The 21,112-nt window shown below is 36.1% G+C and overlaps 1 protein-coding gene across 10 annotated transcripts in view; it reads left to right on the forward strand.

The window, feature by feature from the left end:
• Nucleotides 1-21,112, forward strand: part of Cep112 (centrosomal protein 112) — a 350,152-nt gene that overhangs the window by 38,812 nt on the left and 290,228 nt on the right. For all 10 annotated transcript variants that reach the window (XM_069993124.1, XM_069993126.1, XM_069993125.1 and 7 more), the window contains exons 7-9: nt 11,333-11,380; nt 11,633-11,710; nt 19,850-19,936. In XM_069993124.1, coding sequence (XP_069849225.1) covers nt 11,333-11,380; nt 11,633-11,710; nt 19,850-19,936 — 213 coding nt within the window. The remainder of the gene's footprint in view (nt 1-11,332; nt 11,381-11,632; nt 11,711-19,849; nt 19,937-21,112) is intronic.

The following is a 21,112-nucleotide window of genomic DNA, read 5'->3' on the forward strand; positions in this document are numbered from 1 at the left end:
GAAGGTGGCTCAGTGGTAGAATGCTTGCCTTACATGCATGAGGCCCTGGGTTCGATTCCTCAGCACCACATAAGCAGAAAAAAACCGGAAGTGATACTATGGCTCAAGTGGTAGAGCATTAGCCTTGAGGTGAAGAGCTGAGGGACAGCGCCCAGGCCCAGAGTTCAGGCCCCACGACCGACAAAAAAAAAAAAAAAAAAAAAAAAAAAAATAACCTGAAGGAAATTAGAAGATATTTTAACTGAATTTTAATGATATGACAACACATCAAAATTTGTGGGATTCAGCCCAAGTAGACCTTCAATGGAAATTTGTAGCATAAAATATGATACAAAAGAAGAGAGTTTTATCCTGGATTGGCACATGAGGAACAACACAGTCCTGCTTTCTAGCTAAAAAGCATAATTGGTTAAAAAGACAAAACAAAAAAATCCCAATAAAACCACTAAAAGTATTTGGAAAATTGTGCCAAGAGTAAATGAAATAGTTACTCAAAAATCAACTACAAGATGGGAGAGATTGGTAGAGGGGCTGACATTGATTGAGATGGATTATACTCAAAAACTGACATGTTGAATGGAAATCTGTACAACTACTTAAAGATAATAAAAATATATATAAATAAAGAAGGGAGGGTTAGGTGCTGGTGGCTCATGCCTGTAATCTTAGGTACTCAGGAGACTTGAGATTTTAGGATCATTGTTTGAAGCCAGCCCGAACAGGAAAGTCCATGAGTCTATTATTTTCAATTAGCCACCAGAAAACTGTAAGTGGAGCTGTGGCTCAAAGTGGTAGAGTGCCAGCCTTGAGCAAAAGTGCTCAGGGCTAGCACCCAGGCCCGGAGTTCAAGCCTTGTGATTAGGGGGAAAAAAGACAAAATTAACTAGAGTTGGTAAGAACAGCAAATACCTTTGGTTGTGAGTCATGATGTACTTTCTTGAGTCCTTCTGGATCAGTTTTATGAAGTTCAGTATTCAGTGGGTACAGCTAAGAACATGGGGGGAGGAGAGGGTCTTTCCCCTGAGCTTCTATCAAGGGATATTCTGCCTCATTGGGTAGGACATATTGCAGCATTTTGTGTCACTTGAAGTTTGAGGTAAAGAGGCTAAATTCCTGGTGAGTGCAGCTGGGTGTTGGTGGTAGGGATCATTTCCTCAACTCGTCCCCATATTCATAGGGCAGAGGCTCTATATAGACACAGCAGGTAGAGAGTACTGCAGTTAATGATTGTCCTCAGTTGTTGGGAGGGCAGATCCCACACCAAGGGTGGCAAGCCAACAAGAGTAGTGGGTACTAACTGCACAGTATCCAGAGAAATGGTTAAAACTTCTTGCATAGGGGTCAGGCCATCCAGGAGAACAGAGTATGGGGAAGTTCAAGTTTGAAGATGCCCTAGGAAACAATGGAGATTTTGATGGCAAACCTCCCTGTGGCTCAGATTTATCATAAAGATAGATACTGATCTTTTATTTACCCTACTCACCTGCATTCTGTATTTTGTAAAAAACTGTTACCAATATGTTGCAACCACTTCCTTGTTCATTTATAGTATATAAGCCTGCTTGTAAGTTCAATAAACAGACCTTGATCAGAAAAAAAAAAAAAACCTAAAGAGACATAAGTTGTACTGGAAGACAAGGCACAGAAATAGTTTTGAAGAGAACTCCGCTAAAATTAGGTATCATTTTAGGATGACTATGTATTATGACCCAGGTCACAACCCATGTGTCTTCCCATTGTGAGAAAATAAACTGTCCTCATAGCCAAGCCACTAAACAAGTAAACAACTAAATAAGAAAATTTACTATTAGAGAAGGGAGGAAGGAATCAGTATTTATGTTACTATATTACAAAACATGCAGTTTTCAAGGAAAACATATAAGACACACAAAGGAACAGGAATATGTGACCCATACCCAGGAAAAACTCAGGCAACAGAATCTTTGAGAGGATCCAGAGGCCAGATTTAACAAAGACTTCAAAGAAGACATTATAAAAAGTTCAAAGAACTAATGGAAATCATGTATAAAGAAGTAAAAAGAACCATTATGACCATCAAATAAAAATAGAGAATATAAAAAAAGAATTTATAAAGAAGAGCCACATGGAAATTCCTGAATTAAACAATACAACAGCTGAAGTAAAATTTTTTTTTATTGCTCTCAGCAGAAGATTTGAACTGGCAGAAGAAAGAATCAGTGACTTTGAAGATAAATTGGTGGAGAGTATGCAAGCTGAAGAACAGAAAACAAATGGAATGAAAATAAATATTGTCTCAGAGAACATGAAACACCATTAAGTGTGCCCATAGATGATGTATGATAGTACAAGAATGAGAGGAAAGGCAGAAAGGATCAGAAATATATTTGAATATGTAATGTCTGAAAAAAAACCTTCAAATTTGATGGAAAAATTGACCTATAGACCCAGAAAAAAAATAGTGAACTTCAAGTTCCAAGTTAGAATTAACACAAGGATATTTACACATAGATACATTGTAGTAAAATCAGTGAAATACAACATGTTGAAAGCAGCAATAGAGAAAAGAAAGACCTAAGTAATTTATCAAAACTATCAAGAAACTGGAGAAAGAAAAGCAAATCAAACCCAATGCAAGCAGATAAAGGAAATAGTAAAGATTAAAATAGAAACAAGTTGAACATAGAAAAGCAATAGTGAAAATCAGTGAAACCAACAGCTGAATCTGTACATATTGAATAAAATCAGTGAATATTTAGCTATACTTATGAAGTATATCAGTGAGTTTCCTTATATCAAAAATGATAAAGAAGATATCACTGTAAACCACATGGATGTTCTAAGTAAAATAGGAGTTACTGCAAATATAACTTATAGGTATAACTTCAATAATGTAGATAAAAGGGACAAAGTCTACCAGAACTCACTAAAAAAACCCCAATAATCTGAATAGACGTATATCTATTAAATAAACTGAACTTGTAGTTGAAATTACTCCCAATAAGAAAAACTCTACACCCAGAAGGTTTAACTAACCAATTTAGTCAAGTAGTTAAGAAAAAAAGAATAACAATAGTACATAGCCTCTTCCAAAAGACAGAGGAGAAAGTAACACTTCCTAAATTATGTTATGAAATCAGACATTAGAGAAAATATTTAGAGATCCTATATTGCTCAAAGGTTTTAATCAGATAAAAATTTAAAAAATGTTTTGAGATTAGAGAAATTTCTAGTTATGTTCTAGTTTTAAAATATTAGTGATTTCTAAAAGTGAGAAAAGTATACTTAGAGAACAGTGACCAAGCAAAAAATGGCTTATGAATTTATAGTCTCTTCACTTTGTCATAAGGTATTTATAAAGCTGATCTAATTAGAGCATAAAGACATTTTCATTAAATGACTATTTCAATAAAGCTAAAATTTAACATCAAAAGAGTAGTTCTCCTTCTGTTTTTACCTGAAAAAAATAAAAAGAAAATACAAAAGCAACTACGCCCAAATAGCTGCGTGTTAAAGTGGTAATTAAAACCAAATGTAGACTTTAATGAACAATGATGAATTTTGATTAATAAAAATTGTGTTCCTACTAAAACTCAGGATCAAAGGTCCCTTATTTAACTTAAATGAAACTTTAAAAAGAAAACAAACAAAAACCAAGCCAAACAAAACCAAAGCAGAAACAATAAAAATTATCACCAACCCATTGGAACAGATCAATGAAACTAACAGAAGCTGGATTGTGACAAAGAACAAGAAGATGAGAAATTCTATGCTGCCTTCAGTGTAATTTAGAAACAATAGAGGATGAGAACAGTGTTAAATTTTGAAGGAGATCCTAACAATAGATAGGGAGATTAACTGTCACAGAAAACATTTTATTCCTAGCATGTAAAATGAATTGGTGTGTAAGAAACATTAAAAGGTTCACAGAAGTAATTATTTTTTTTTTAAATTCTTTATCCTCCTATTGTCTTTCACTGGAATTACGTTGTCCTTCTCTTCCGCTCTCTGGGTGAGGAATGTGGGAAGTTGAGACCTGTGAGGGAGATCTCAGCCTGGTACAGCGGATGTTTGAGTAAGAATACCTGAGATAAGCTGCCAAGTTGCCAAGTCACAGAATTGTGAACCAAACAACATCATGGTAGTTTTTATTTTTATTTTTTTATTGTGAAAATACTGTACAGAGGGGTTACAATTACATGGGCAAGATAATGAGCACATTTCTTATCAAGCATTGTAGCCTCCTCCTTTGTTTCCCCTTCCCATCCCTTCCCATCATCCCCCCTACCCCCACCCAATCCTCCCCGCTACCCCCCCAACCAAAGTTGTAAAGTTCATTTTTCGACATGACAACTTGTACATCTCATTGTTGCAATGGGTCCACCTGTATCCCTACTTAAATGATTTGCTTTTCCCGTTCCCCTCCACAAATTATACCAACATCAAATACAGTGAAAGCAGGGGTTATACTGTGGGGGAGGGACATACAAAGCAACAAAGAAATAATCTTATAAATGTGTTAGAAACAATTGCATGAAAGAAAAAAAAAACATTTGAGTACATATCTTAGGGTTCATTTCCCTAACATCACCTTATCTGATCTTTTCTGCTTGACTCAGACATATACTAGATATTGCAAATAAGGGAAACCATGGGACCTATGTTTCTTTGGGTCTGGCTTACTTCACTTAATATAATTTTTTCCAAGCTTTTCCATTTCCTAACAAATGGGGCAATGTCATTCTTTCTGATGGAGGCACAGAATTCCATTGTGTATATAAACCACATTTTCTTGATTCATTCATCTAGATGAATAGATGAATACATCATTGTAGTTTTAAGCCATAAAACATTGATGTGATTTGTTCTGAAGCAAAAAGCTGAATCCTTAGACATTGCCAGTTTTCCTAATAACTGTTTATGCCAGTGTCTACTCTCCTTAGGAGGTGTGTACCTTGCTTTACTTCCTTTCCAAATTGGTCTTCTCCATTCATTTTTTCAAATTGTAATTTAAGAATTAGCTTTTTAAATTTTTTTAAAATTCAGGACCTTGTGTTTGCTAATCAGGTGCTTACCACTGAGCCATGACCTTGGCTATTTTTTGGGATGGGGGACACTAGTTATTTTTGAGATTAGGGTCTCACTTTTTCCTCCAGACATGCACCCAGGTTGTTATGTGCTTATTTTACATTTACCATCATAGCTGGAATGACAGGCACACACCACCATGCCTAGCTTCTTCCATGCAGATAAAATCTCTTGGAACTTCTCTTCCTGGGCTAGCCTGGCATTGCAGTTCTCTTGATCATAGCCTCTCATGTAACTGGGATGACAGGTGTATGCTACCGGGCCCAGCTATTGGTTGAGCTCTCCCATGTATGCCCAGGCTGGCCTGATTCGAGATCTTCCCAATTTCAGCCTCCCAAGTAGCTAGCGATACAGATATGAGTTGACACCAGCCAAGCTAAAATAAGTCATTCTTGAAAGTGGTTGGTTGTATTGTTTTATGTACTTTTTCTTACTGATGTGTGAGAGTGTTTTATGTATTCTGGATAAGACTCCTTTGTTTTTTTTTCTACTAAGTGCATATTCTTTTTTTATTTTTTTATTTTTTATTGTAAAGATACTATACAGAGGGTTACAGTTACATGAGTGAGGTAATGAGTACACTTCCTATTGAACGTTGTTACCCCCCTCCATTGTTTTCCCCCTACCATCCCTTCCCTCCCTACCTTCCCTGAGGTTCTTTTTTTTTTTTTTTTTTTGATTGTGATTAAGTGATTACATAATTTCCTGAATTTCACAGTATTGTGGAATAATGATGCTCAGTTAAAGTCACAAGTTCATTCTAACTTTCCTGGAGCAAATTGTCTAACACAGTCTATAACATATAATGGTGTTCACATGTTATACACCGTATATGTGATCAGCAGCATGGGGATATTTAGTAGTGGTTCGACCAGATGAGCAGAAGTTCTTTGCTTCTTAAGTCCTAACATTCTTTGTTTCTTAAGTCACCTAACATTTTGGATTTAACATCCACTTATCAGGGAGACCATGTACCGTTTGTCTCTTTGTTCTTGGCTTACCTTGCTCAACATGATTCCTTCTAGCTCCATCCATTTCCCTGCAAATGCCATTATTTTGTCATTTCTAATGGCTGCATAATATTCCATTGTGTATAGATACCACAATTTTTGGATCCATTCATCTGTGGTGGGGCATCTGGGTTGTTTCCATATCCTAGCTATTGTGAACAGTGCTGCAATAAACATGGAGGTGCACGTGTCCTTGTATATTGGTTCGATAAAGGCTCCTTTGAATATGGTGTGATATATATTTTCTGTTGTTGTTCTTCATCTTTTTACTGGTATCTTTGATGAATAGAAAATTTAAACAATTAATTTAGCCTTTTTAGCTAGTGATGTTTTAACTCTTTTAAAAGAAATCTTTCTCATTATGTAGGACCAGTAAAGTCAGATACAAAGGAGAATATGTTAAATGGTTTTATTTATATGAAGTTATAAAACATAAAAAAATTTAATCTACAGTGATACAAATCAAAGATGACGAGGGACCCACTTCCAGGGAGCATGTTAACTCTGGAATAATAGGTATTATCTGTTTTTTAAATTGTGGTAATAAACAAATATATTTGTCAAAGCTCAAAAAAAAAAAAAAGAAATCTTTCTTATGGTCTCAAGAGTATCCTCTGTTTCTTCGAGAAGTTTTATTGTTTTTTTGAAAGGTATTTATTTATTCATTCATTTGTTTGTTTTGTTTTTCCCCTACCATCCCTTCCATCCCCACCTTCCCAATCCCCCCTCCCCACCAAGTTGTAAAGTTTGTTTTCTACATAGTGTCTTGTACATCTCATTGTTACAGTGGGTCAACCTGTATCCTTGTTTCAGCATTTTGTTATAAAAATTTTATTGTTTTGATGTTTCCTATCTGGATCTACAAACCATCTGAAAGTAAATTTGGTACTTGTTCTAAGGCAGAGTTAAGATTGTTTTCATACCTATGTCTAGCTAGGTGACACCACAATTTATGCAAAAAGCTGTTTTTTTGCCAGGTGCTGGTAATCCTAGCTACTCAGGAGGCTGAGATCTGAGGATCACGGTTCAAGTCAGGCTGGGCAGGAAAGTCCATGAGACTCTTATATTCAATAAACCACAAGAAAACCGGAAGTGGTGTTGTGGCTCAAATGGTAGAGTGCTCACTTCTTGCTGAAGAGCTGAGGGACAGCGCCCAAGCCCAAGTTCAAGCCCCATGACCACCACCAACAAAAAAAGCTGTTCTTTTGCTGTTACACTGAAGTGCAATTTGTCTCATAAATCAAGTGACAATATACCTGTTTCTACTGTGTTCCTTTGGCTTATTTGCAGTTCCGTATGCAAAAGGACTATGTTTTTGAGTCTGTAATTATTCTCATTCAGTATTTGTTGGAATATTTTCAATAAACTAGTGAATAAGTTAACAGTTATAGGAATATTTTTGTGAATAAGCATTCTTTAAGTTCTAAAATATTGTCTTAAAACATAGCTTTGAAGCACAATAGGCTTGAAATGGAAGAGTAAGTTCATTTTGTTTTCCCTATGAAGTGAGTGTTGGTTGTTCTTGTGACTGATGCTGTGATTTAAAACATTTATTTTAGTTGTGTTACTGATGACATGTTGCTTGATAATGTCCTTTCTTTAGGAAAGTTTACATATCAGATAGAGTGCCTCTTACATTTTCTGGAAACATATTTCTTTAGTTGATCAACTTAATCTGTCAGGGAGTATTGCTCATAACTGTTTGACCAAATCCTGATTTGAAAACGCAAATGGACAGAAAACATTTGTAGTCAAACAGGCTTGCTTAAAAATGAAATAAAAATGCCAAGAGTTTCCATTAGTGTTCACATTTCTATATTCCTGTCTAGCTTATATTATTATTTATTTTATTGTTGCAATTTGTTTGCTTTTTAAATATGCAGATATATAACAATTATATGATTGCAATTTAATTATTTGGGGCTTTTCCTTCTATGTAACATTTTCATGGATGTGAATGCTTCACATAAGTCCTTTTTGTATTGCATTTTGGACATTCTTTATTGTGGTATTCTTCTTGAGGTATTATAAGAGAAGAAGTTTTCTAAAAGAGCATGAAAAAAGCCCATGTTAAGACTGTTTACAGATTGCTTCAAGTCTTTTACTTGTGGATTACAAAGTGGAAACATTCAACTTCAAAGCACATCTGGCTGTTGTTACAAAATCAGAAAATAGATTGCTTATTTTCCTCAAATAGACTAAAGAACATGCTTCACTATGAATAATTCCCATTGCATATTAAAAGTGGTTATAATAAAACTCAATGTATTGTAAGTGAACAACAACAAAATATTGATACTAGTTTATTGTGTTTGTTGTTGCTGTGAAAAATTAGAATAGACAATCTTTTATTTTAGTCAGCTTGGAAAAAAGGAAATTCATAATAATATAATGAGACCTTAAGTTCTTTATTTAATGGCTTTAAAGATGAAGGGACTAGGAGTTACTTCTGCATAGTTGAAATGCTACATTGTAATTAATCAAACCAGTATTTTATTTCCTTTTATAAATGTAGAACTAAGTAAAAATAAATCACAGATGGTTTTCTTGACTTTTGGCAAATTCTAAACTTAATTGGAACTTGAGCATCTTTGAAACATTCTTGTTTCCTCTTCATTTTATTTTCCTCTCCCAAATTTAATTCTGTTTCAAGTATTAGAGTTTTATGGATTTTTCAGATTTGTGTATTTTTGAAGAACTTCTGTACTGGTTTTCTGCATTCCAAAAACTGTGATTACTTACTTTCATATCTATACCTTCAGACAACAAATACTATTGACTGCCCTTTGCCACCTAGAAAAATTTGTGCCTCTGAGGTGAGCATTAGTGTCTCAGGCTTATCATTCTAGCCACTTGGTAGGCAGAAATCAGGAGAATTATAGTTTGAAGCCAACCCAGGTAAAAAGTTTGTGAGATCCCCATATCAACTGATACCTGAGCACAATGGTACATACTTGTTATTCCAGCTAACTGGGAGGCTGAGATTGGGAGCATTATGATTCCAAGCCTTCCAGGTCAAAAAAGTTACAAAGACACTATCTCAACAGAAAAAACTTGGCAGAGTGTTTGTGTCATCCCTGCTGTGGCAGGAAGTATCAACAGGAAGGTTCCATCCTGGCCAGCGAGTCGAAAAGGAAGACTATCTCATAAATAACATGGGCAACCAGTCACTGATAGTCATAGCTGTAATCCTAGCTACTCAGGAGGCTAGGATCTAAGGATTGAGGTTCAAAGCCAGCTGGGCAGGAAAGTCTATAAGACTCTTATCTGTAATTAACCACCAAAAAGCCAGAAATGAGCAGTGGCTTGTGATAGAGCACTAGTCTTGATCAAAAAAGGCTCGGGGATCGCTCCCAGGCCCTGATTTCAAACTCCAGATCCAGCACAGGTACACACACACACACACACACACACACACACACATACACAGGTACACACACACACACTCAGGTATATACACACACAGGTACACACACAGGTACACTCAGGTATACGCACAGGTACACACACACACACACACAGGTATACACACTCACAAGTACACACATACTCACAGGTACACACACATACACACACACCCTGAACTAGTCTGCATTAAATGTACTAAGTACTATGGATACAAAATTGAGAAGATACCATCCTTTTATTCATTCTTCTCAAAGACAGGTGTCTAGACAGAGTGGCAAGCACTTAAAGTATTTATATAGAGATTAATATAGAGACACAGAGAGAGGATGCAAGATTCCTCAGCAATTGGATGGAGGGTGGAACTTGCCATAGTTTGATTTCTTCTCTGTCTTTTAAAAAAAATCTTTCAATCTGTCTGGCCTTCCCTCTCCTCTCTCCTTCCCTTTCTCTCTTTTTTTCTTCATGAATACTGTTTGGCACTGTGTTGACTGCTTGGAATATACTGGTATATAGGGCAGTCATGGTCTTTCTTTTTAGAATCCATATTCTTTTGGAAGATGGATACTAGACCAAAAGAAAAGATAAACATCCAGGAATGTACTAGAATAGGAGGAACTATGTTTCCCAAAGAAGATCATTCCTCATCAGTAAGTGTTAAAGAATTTGAGAGAAGGATTTCTCAATGTCCAGAGTCAATATGGGAGACAGTGTAGTAGTTTCAAAGTAAAACAGGTTGTCTGGTGTTATTGGAATATTGAGTGTGCTGGGTGGGGGAAGGTTGATGAAACTGAAGCAATAAATGTAGGGGGCGACTTAAGGATATTTTGTATTCTCATTTCTATAATAGAGGTATGTGGAACATTATGATATTCAAATATGCCTAGGAGTATAGTGATTCAACTGACACTTGAAGCATGAATACAGATTGAAAAGCTTGTAAAAAGAAACAGAGGCAGAGAGGCACAAGTAAACTTACATTCCAGTAATTAAGTCATTCTGAATTTTAAGTGCATGAAACTTGAGTATGAGAAATAATGGGAAATGAAGTACATATAAACATGTATAGAAATGTCATGTTAAAATTTGTTTAAATAGGGATACAGATGGACCCATTGCAACAATGAGATGTACAAGTCGTTATGTCGAAAACGAACTTTACAACTTTTGTGCGGGGGGGGGGGGTAAGCGGGGGAAGGATGGGAAGGGATGGGAAGGGGAAACAAAGGAGGAGGCTACAATGCTTGATAAGAAATGTACTCATTATCTTGCCCATGTAATTGTAACTCCTCTGTACAGTATTTTCACAATAAAAAACAATAATAATAAAGAAATGTCATGTTAAATGTTTACATTAACATATGCAAGAAAAGTATTGGAAAGTGAGACTATATAGTTAGGTAGTGAGAATATCATTAAATATATTTATGCACGCAGGGAATTTGCTTCAAATTTTGTTTGTTAGGGGCTGGGAAGGTGGCTCAGTGGTAGAGCGCTTGCCTTGCATGCGTGAGGCCCTGTGTTCGATTCCTTAGCACCACATAAGCAAAAAAAGAAAAAAGCCAGAAGTGGCGCTGTGGCTTAAGTGGTAGAGTGCTAGCCTTGAACTGAAGAGCTGAGGGACAGCGCCCAGGCCCAGAGTTCAGGCCCCATGGTCGGACCCAAAAAAAAAAAAAATTTTTTTTTTGTTTGTTAGAGGATCACTAAAATGTACAATACTCATTCTAGAAACTGAACCAAATATTAAGACATGTCAAAAAACATTTCCATATAGAAGCGTAATGTTATACTTCATTAAATAATTAAAACACTGAAATTAATAAGACCTTATTTTATTTTAAAATTTTCAGATAGAAAACCCTCGGTATCTGAGACAGAAGCCTCTCCCAGTTTCTCTGGTAGGTGAAAATGCCATTGGAGTTTTCCTAGGGACAGTTAATTTTACATTAAATAGAAAATTTTGGTGGAAAATAACATATTGCCACAGCAAGAGGTATAGTAAGATTTTTTTTTAATCCCGTCACTTGGAAGCAATTAAATTATTTTTTCCCTAGTGTTGTTTTGGTGTGGGTTTCAGGCATTTTACTAGTTTATTTTTATGTTGAAGATTGAGGCCTGAAAAAAATACTACCTCCTCCTTCATTCTACAGATGACCTCCAAGTTCAGCCTGAGAAAGTCCACCAGTCTCCATGATGACCATTTTCTATCTCGGATGCATGAAAAAGAGGTATGATTGACATTTTCTGATGTAATTAATAGTCAACACAGTTTTTAAGATTTTGTGAAATAGGGCTGGGAAGGTGGCTCAGTGGTAGAGTGCTTGCCTTGCATGCGTGAGGCCCTGGGTTCGATTCCTTAGCACCACATAAGCAAAAAGAAAAAAGCCGGAAGTGGCGCTGTGGCTCAAGTGGTAGAGCTCTAGCCTTGAGCTGAAGAGCTGAGGGACAGTGCCCAGGCCCAGAGTTCAGGTCCCACAACCAGACCTAAAAAAAAAAAAAAAAGATTTTGTGAAATAGGAGTTTTGGGACTCTAGGTAGAATAATGACATATAGTAGGAATAGGTTGTCTTTAGCAAAAACAAAGTCATAATGCAGGTTAAGGCGTGGTTATCATTTCAAGATTTTAATGTCCATTTCCCATCTTGTATACTATTAAGCAGGGGTGTTCTGAGGGAATCTCTCCTGAATTTCAAATCCTGATACCTAGGGAGGAAGTTTTTAGAAACAATATCTTTGACCTTAGAGACTCCCTACTCAATGTACCTGTAATTTGTCTTTTTAGTTTCACTACTATTCATTCTTCTTTCTTTTTTGGGGATTAGTATTGGGCTTTGAACTCAGGGCTTTGCACTTGCTAGGCATATGTAATACTTCCAGCCTTTTTAAAGCTCTGATTATTTTTGCATTAGGATGTCAGTTTTTGCCTGGGCTGGCCTGGACTGCGATCCTCCTATTTATTCTTCCCCTTACACCTAGAGTGGCAGGGATGTATTGATTGATGGATGGCAGCTATTCATTGAGTTGGGAATCCTAAAACCATTTTTTTCTTGCCCAAGCTGGCCTTGAACCATGATCTTCCGGGTCTCTACCTTCTAAGTAACTAGTTTTACATATGTAAACCACTGGCTTGCTTGTTATTATTTTACCAGTTAAATTGATTTGCTAAATAAAGCTACTCTGTAGCTGATAAGTGATATAATATGCTTTTTTGTGATAAGAATATTTGAAATTTACTGTCATCAATAGTGGAATATACAGTTTTCAGTTATTTGCTTTATTTTCCATAATGTGCAGATATCTAAGATTTTGTATCTTTGAATGACAAGCTCTTCAACACTCTCGTAGATAACATCTACTCTCTGCCTCCATGAACTCAATTGTTTTAGAGTCTACATAAAAGTTAAAACATATCGTATTTGCCCTTCTGTGTTTGGCTTGTTTCACAGCATAGTATTTCTTATTTCCATCCATGATGTTACAGATGATAGAATTTCTTCCTTTGTAAAGGCTAAATAGTATATCATTAAGTATATACACCATGTTTTATTTTTCTGTTTATCTAATGATAATTATGTGGATGAATTCTGTAATGTGGCTATTTTGAATACTTTTGCAGTGAAGATGCCTGTGCAGGCATCTGTTCAACATATTTATTCAAATCTCTTAGGTAATACACAGAAGTGGGAAATGATCATTATACTTTGGTTTCTTAAGGAACTTATATAGTTTTCCATAATGACTGTCTTACTTTCCATCCCTCTAGCAGTGTATAATCTTTGCTTTCCTCCACCTCCCTGCCAAAACTTGTTCTCATTTGTCTTTTTGATCATAGCCATTCTGGCAGCTATGAGCTGATATCTTTTGGTGATTTTTGTCCCTAAGGAGTGGGTTTATTTTAACATTGTGTGTGTGTGTGTGTGTGTGTGTGTGTGTGTGTGTGTGTGTGTGTGTGTGTGTGTGTGTGTGTGTGTGTGTGTGTGTGTGTGTGTGTGTGTGTGTGTGTGTGTATACAGACATTTAGATGTACATATGTATGTGTGCATTTTTTTTTTTGTTGGTCATGGGGCTTGAACTCTGGACCTGGGCACTGTCCTTCAGCTCTTCAGCTCAAGGCTAGCGCTCTACCACTTGAGCTACAGTGCCACTTCCAGCTTTTTTCTGCTTATGTGGTGCTGAGGAATCGAACCCAGGGCTTCATGCATGTGAGTCAAGCACTTTACCACTGAGCCAACTTCCCAGTCCCGTATGTGTGCATATTACATATATTTTTATTTCATGTAATAGGCAGTTTATGCTTAAAGAAAGATTCACTTAATGTTAAAATGATACCTTAAAATGCATGCTTTTAAAAAAGCCTCACAACTAAGATTTATTCCTTAAATATTCACATTTCACATATCCCTTCAGAAATATAAAACTGGATAAAAATAATTTACAGTTGGCACTGATTAAAAAAAAATCTATCTTTGGAGGAGCAGGTGAACAACATACAGAACACTCAAACTTTAGAATTTAAGCGGGGGTGGGGAGTAGGGGTAAGGGTGGGTGTAGGAGGTGGGAGGTGTAGGAGGAGGTGGGAGGGAAGGGATGGTAGGGGAAAAACAAAGGAGGAGGCAACAAATGCTAGATAAGAAATGTACTCATTACCTTGCTCATGTAACTGTAACCCCTCTGTACAGTATTTTCACAATAAACAAAACAATTAAAAAAAGCTACATGCACTTAGCTGTTTAATCAAGTATATATTTTTATCCATACTTTGGAAGTGTGGTCTTTGGTTGTCACTGCCGTCGTCTCTGTCTCTGGAGTGATTATTGATTGCATCAGTGATCGTTGTATTAATATCAGATTATCAACATCCAAACATTCTTTTCCTTGATCAGTTTGGGCTTTCAGAGGATCAGCATTTACATACTGCATCCCTTGCACATGGGATGTATGGCATCCTATACCCAAGAGCATTGCTCAGGCCAAACAGGAAGCATGCAGTGTAATAACTGTTATAAACAATCCCACTTCAAATATTTTCTTCATGGGTCTGATTTAAAACCATATACTGACTAGTACATTAGAGTTTCCTCAAACGAAAAACCTGTGTGCCATTGGGCAGTCCCAGCTGTCCAGTTTCCAGTGAGGTCAGGCCTTGCTCCTTACTATCCTAGCAATTAAGCCCCACCATACCTTCTCTGTGTTGCCTGCTATGAATTCTGGATAATAAGCTTCTTTGATTGACTGTACAATGGCAGTGTCTTCTTTTGATATTTGCATTTATTATAACAGGCATATACTCTGTTAATTGCACTATATCCTTGGTCTGGTACTAGTTTTCTTATTATACTTTTAAAAGGCCTTATTTGTTTTAAATTTTTAAAAAGTACTCATTATGTTGTTCCTTTTAATATCTAGTTTTATATTTAAATCTCAAGTCCATTTCATTTTTTTTGTTGGTTGTGGGTCTTGAACTCTCGGCCTGGGAGCTGTCCCCGAGCTCTTTATCTCAAGGCTAGAGCTCTACCACTTGAGCTATATACAGCACCACTTCTGGGTTTCTGGTGGTTTATTGGAGATGAGAAGTCTCACAGACTTTCCTGCCCAGGCTGGCTTTGAATCAAATTCTTCAGATCTTAGCCTCCTGAGTAGCTAGTATTACAGGCATGAGCCATCAATGCCTTGCTTGGTATTTTTACCTGTTGGTATTTTTGTGTGTGTGTGTGTGTGTGTGTGTGGTTTTATTGGCACTCTAGATTAGCCACTTAAAGTAAAAAAAATAAGAATTTAGGAGGAGGTTGTGGTGCTTGTTTTAAAGGGTGCAGTAAATGTAGTGACTTGAGTAATACGGAATTTTACCAGATTTCAGAGTTCATCTGTGTCATGAAGCATTTAATAAAGTAATTCTCTTAAAATTTAAAGTCTTGAAATATTTAGCATTGAGAAATCAAACTTTATAAGCATAATAGTTTATAAGCACAATTTCCATTTTTTCACAGCTTCCATTTTAAAATCATAATTACAAGGAAAGTATGTTACATGTATAATGAGTGCTATTGACAGTATTTTATCAGAGCTAAATAATCACACTGCTTTTGTTTTGATGGCTGAAAATGTACATATAAAATGTTTTAAGAGGTTCTTTCAAAATTTTAATTTATTTTAGACATCGTGGGAAAACATATGTTCTGTGACTGTGATCCTTTATTTTAACATTAGCCTATCATTCACAGACATCTTGGACTAGTTTGTCTCTGTAATTGCTAACACATTTTCTCTGACGTCCACATTACAGAATTAGAGCTCAGTGAGCATCTTCCAGCTGTGTTTATTTATTTATTTATTTATAATCTAAGGGGGGGGGAATCACAGGAAATGAGAGAATGGCTAACACAATAAGAAGATATCAATTTTTAGATCAGCCATCAATTTTCAGAGAACAGATGGTAGAAATGGTTGTTTGTGAATTAAAATAGAAAATTTCTTTTGAATATCACCTCCACCCAGTGCCTAAAATGGGATGTTCCTATAGCTCAAGTTGGCCTTGAACTCAAAGATCTTTCTGCTCCTGCTTTCTGATTTCTGGAATTATGAGCATTTACCACAGATACTAGCTTCTAACTATATTTCTTTTCTAGTGAATCTGCCAGTTAAGTATAGAATTTAAATAAATCTAGGAAAAGAAAACGATATAACTAATTGAGACAATAAATAAGAGAACTGGTTTTTAAAATCTCTTTATGAAATATCTAATTTGTTACATGTTATAAAAATTTACAAATAACTATACAAAGGAATTCCATTATAAATATAACCCAGGCAAGAACGGAGTTATTACCACATCCTAGACTCTGATGAATCAGTGGGAAGATGTGCCTGAATAGAGTAACCCTCTATCACATCATGATTATAGCAAAAATGGTTGTTCATGTGCAATGCCCAGTAAGGATGTTGATGTAGGAAGAAATGGACAGAATAGAGTTTCAAGTAAAGAAGCAAATAAACATTAAGGCATGTAGAAAAATATAGCAAAGCAAACTAACTCAGTATGTAATATAATTGTTTATGCTTTATATAAATTACATATGTATATGGCATATAAACGATTTTTTAAAATAGAAAAAATATTAGTGTATACTTTGTACAAGATATTTAAATGCCACTTCTTTTAATGTAGTAAGTTCTGAAGTATTTAAAATCCTTGTTTAGAACTTCATATATCTCTAATCCCTGGGGATAAGTTTTATTTTTGTTTTGTTTATTGTTTGATTTAATTTTGTGCTAAGATTATAAATTGGAATAATTGATAACAATGGGCCTTGTAGAATGTTTCAGATTAACATTTTGCCAGTAGGATCCATTGGAGGTATTAATCTAATAGATGTTAATTCTTTGCATGATAATTTCATCCTACTAGTAACTAACAAAATTCTTTTAAGTTGGGTAGAGTGAATATTTAGGATTTACCTTTTCAGCTTTATGTGTGAGGATTATTGAAATTTAGAAAGTGGGACTAAACAAATACATTGATTAGCTATCAATTATTGCTGATAATGTTTTAGATGTGACTGTTCCATAGGGAGATGGTAATAATAATGTTTTAGACATTTGTGTGTTGTCATTTAGTTGCTACTGAAGCACAGTAAATAAAGTAATTAAGAGGTATTAAACAAAGACACAAATAATATTTCAATAATATTACAAAGTACACGCTAAACTTCATTGAAAGCTTATAGTGGCGTCATTCTGTGCTTTTTAATTTTGTCTGTTTTCTTTCTTTTTTCATGATTGTGATAGTTACTTGATATGTTGTGTAGGCTGGTGATAAACTGCTGGGCTCAAGTGACACTCCTGCCTCACCCTCCCAAGTAGTTGAGACTACAGGGGTGAACCACTGTATAGGTTATCTTCTAATGTGTGAATTATATCTAACTAGCTAATACATTTACAGAGTTATTAATGGTTATTATTCTATTTTGTTTTTTATTTTGACTTTCTATTAGTTTTGATATCAAATGTTAAAATTTTTACATGTAAAACAGCTAATAATAAAAAATTGCATTTTTATAAGAAATCAGATCCTCTGACCTCTGAAAGAGTAATGGTAAATAGCTGAGTGAACATCTGAAAGTATGTAAATATTGAGTATAATGAACAATGACATTGGTAATTGTCTTAAAAGTTAACTGGTTACATCATAAGGGAAATCTTTGTGCCCAAGAAGACTTCTGTATTAAAGAAGTGAGCAGATTCTTCAGCTTTATTTGCTTTGCAGGAATATCCAAGCTCAACTATTTTTTTTGATGTTAATACTTCAAAAAGTGCCTAATGGATTATATAAACAAGTTTTAAGCAGAAATTTCAGAGGCTCTTTAAAAACAGCTTGTGGAAAAGCCATGTAAAAAGTGAATTCAGTTTCTTTAGCAATATGATTTCCATAGGATGACTGTCTATATGCTTGTTACTGTGAAGTTATGCTGAACTCCTGATTTAATTGAATTTCTTTTTTTGGGGGGGGTCCAGTCGTGGGGCCTGAACTCTGGGCCTGGGTGCTGTCCCTCAGCTCTTCAGCTCAAGGCTAGTGCTCTACCACTTGAGCCACAGCACCACTTCTGGCTCTTTTCTTTTTGCTTACGTGGTGCTAAGGACTCAAACCCAGGGCCTCAGGCATGCAAGGCAAGCGCTCTACCCCTGAGCCACCTTCCCAGCCCTTAATTGAACTTCTTTTACTAGAAGTGGGTCGTTGAATCCTGAGGTTTAGGTAACAGTCTGAGGGGATCGTCTGGCCATGAAGCCTAGATATTTGGTCACACTAGGGCAAGAATTTCCTCTTTCTATTGATCCCACCCAGTTCTTACCATAGTATTTTTCATGAGGCAAATAATTTAGATGGGTATTTCAGTATTAACCAATCTCTCTAACATGAGATGACTGAAAAGGATCAGCAGAACAATGGTGGATGTAGTAATGAAGTATGACAATGTTCACTTTTCTCCATAAGTAGTGTACAAAGGAGTTTCAATTAAAAATGCCAGTTCATAAATGCAATGCATCTTGGTCAATGTCACCCCTTTCATCATTCTTCCCCATTTCTTTCAAACCCATTCATGCTGTCCATTTACCTAGTTCTATGTTTACATATACATGTTGAATATTATGATTGCATTCACACCTGTTTTATGTAGGGTCTCTGCTTAGCCTAGCAGCTCACTCTTATTTTTCTACCATTAAAGAATATGTGATAAGGCTTAGTTTTTAATTTTTCTAAATTTTAAAGTTTGCTTTTGAATATATATATATATATATACTTGTCAGTGTATATATATATATATATATATATATATATATATATATATAGTATAAAGGGAATACAAATGTAACTACAAAACCAAAGAAACATAGGTCCCCTGGTTTCCCTTATTTGCAATAACTAGTATACATCTAGGACAAGCAGAAAAAATCAAAAGCTATGTACATATGACCATATAACATGATGCTAAGCGAAGTGAACCCCAAGATAGAGACACAAGAGGTTTTATCTTTATTGCTATTGTTTTTAATATACTTATAATGTACTATGTGATTTTCTTGTTTCTTTTGTATGTTCTTCCCCCATGGTATAACCCCTGTTTTCACTATATTTCATTCCAGTGCCCTGCATCTTATTTATACATTTTTCTAATTTGGGGAGGGGAAGGGAAATAACAAGATGCTGAAACAAGGATACATGTTGACCCATTGTAACAATGAGATTTACAAGACACTATGCTGAAAATGAACTTTACAACTTGTGTGGGGGGGAGGGTGGGAGGGAGGAGTTGGGGAGGTGGGAAGGAAAGGGATGGCAGGGGAAAAACAGAAGGAGGGATTAACAATGCTCATTACCTCACATAACTGTAACCCCTCTGTACAGTAAGTTTACAACAAAAATATATAAACTATTTTATTCAATTCACATTATGAGAAAGTTCCTAAATTTTTACTTTAGTTCTAAGTAGTAAGAAAGAAGGAACAAGTCAACTGTAAGGCAACAGGATAGGAAGTGAAGGAGAAACTGCTTTTGTCTGGGGTGCTTCAGGTACACTTCAGGGAAGAAGTGACATTTGCATTTGAGCCAGGGCTGGGTCATGTGTGAGAATATTGTTTTTTGTTCTATGCCTTTAAGTTCTATAAATCTATGGAAAGACAAATATATTACCTAGACCCTTTAACATGGTGGGACTGGTCATGGACCTCCATCTTCCTACCTGTGCCCACAGTTTAGTTGGGATTACAGGCACATGTCACCATGCCTGAATCTGGAGGTTTTATTTTAATATAACTAATTTTTCCCAAGAGGAAGAATAAATTAATAAGATATTTAAACTTTTTCCTTGAAGTTGGACATGAAAACAAAAATGATGGAAGCAAAATTTCATGAAGAAAAGCTTAAGCTACAACAGAAACATGATGCTGATGTTCAGAAGGTAAGATATACATAACTTATTTCCATTGTTATTTAATATTTAAAATATTTTAGGTATTTTGAAGATCCATGCCTTTTCATATTTATCTGTTCACTTATTTATGTCCTTTATGATAGTATATGCCATAAATGAGGTTTGCTAAGGTAACTGTAAGATCCTCTCCTGGATGGTGAGCAGACCCAACCCAGTACCTGCATTACTTAGGCAACTGGCACACCTGGAAAAGGTCACATCTGGATCTGATGTGGCCACACCTTTCTCCCACCTGGTCCCACCTCCTCTTACCTGGTTCCACCTCTCTTTACCTGGCCACACCTTTCCTGCCCTATCCTAGATAGGGCCTAGCCCAAGGCCAGATGCTCTCTTTGCCAGCTGCGTGGAGTACAACCTGGCCTGGTGCCAGCCGGTCTACTGAATAAACCTACCCCTTACCTGAATACCACGTGCATGGTGTGGTTCTTACTTTGCCACCTCTTCTTTAAACACCTAATAGTAACATCACAGCAAAAGGTGATTTTTTTTTAAGCTTCATTTACAATGTGTGCTATTTTACTCCTTTTACATTGTCTTTTAGTTATTCAACAATTATTTTAGGACTAGATTTCTCATAGATTTTTTTTGGGGGGGTGAGTACCTGGACTTGAACTCAGGCCTTACAATATTGCTTGGCTGTTTATTATTTTTGTTTTTCTTTTTTCTTTTTTTCTCAATAGCTGGTATTTTAACATTGCAGCCATACCTCTAATTAAAAAAATTTTTTTGCTGGTTAATTGGAGATAGAGTCTCACAGAATTGTCAGTATGGGCTGGATTCCATCTGCAATTCTCAGATTTCAGCCTCTGAGTAGCTAGATGTGAGTGACTTCTTACAGCTTTTTAAAATCTTTATTCTGGAGGGGGACCAAGATGGCAACGGGGCAGTAGGGAAACGCCACAGCTCTCTCCAACCAAAAAGAGAGTTCGAGTTCCAACGCTTAATCTCCCCAAGAGACTGACAACAACAAAAAGACGAACACTCAGAGAAAAACCAGAGGCGGAGAACAACAAAAAAAGAAAGAGAGGAAAAGAAGAATTTCAGAACAGAGAAAAGCGAAGACCCCTCCCCCAACCTTTACTGGCCACGTGGCAGTGCGCCAAGCCGCCGGCCAGCCGGCCCGGCGGGGGCTGCGGGAGCCCC

Source organism: Dipodomys merriami, unplaced genomic scaffold (genome assembly GCF_024711535.1).
Source record: "Dipodomys merriami isolate MVZ:Mamm:240054 unplaced genomic scaffold, mDipMer1.0.p SCAF_42, whole genome shotgun sequence".
Lineage (NCBI taxonomy): Eukaryota > Metazoa > Chordata > Mammalia > Rodentia > Heteromyidae > Dipodomys > Dipodomys merriami.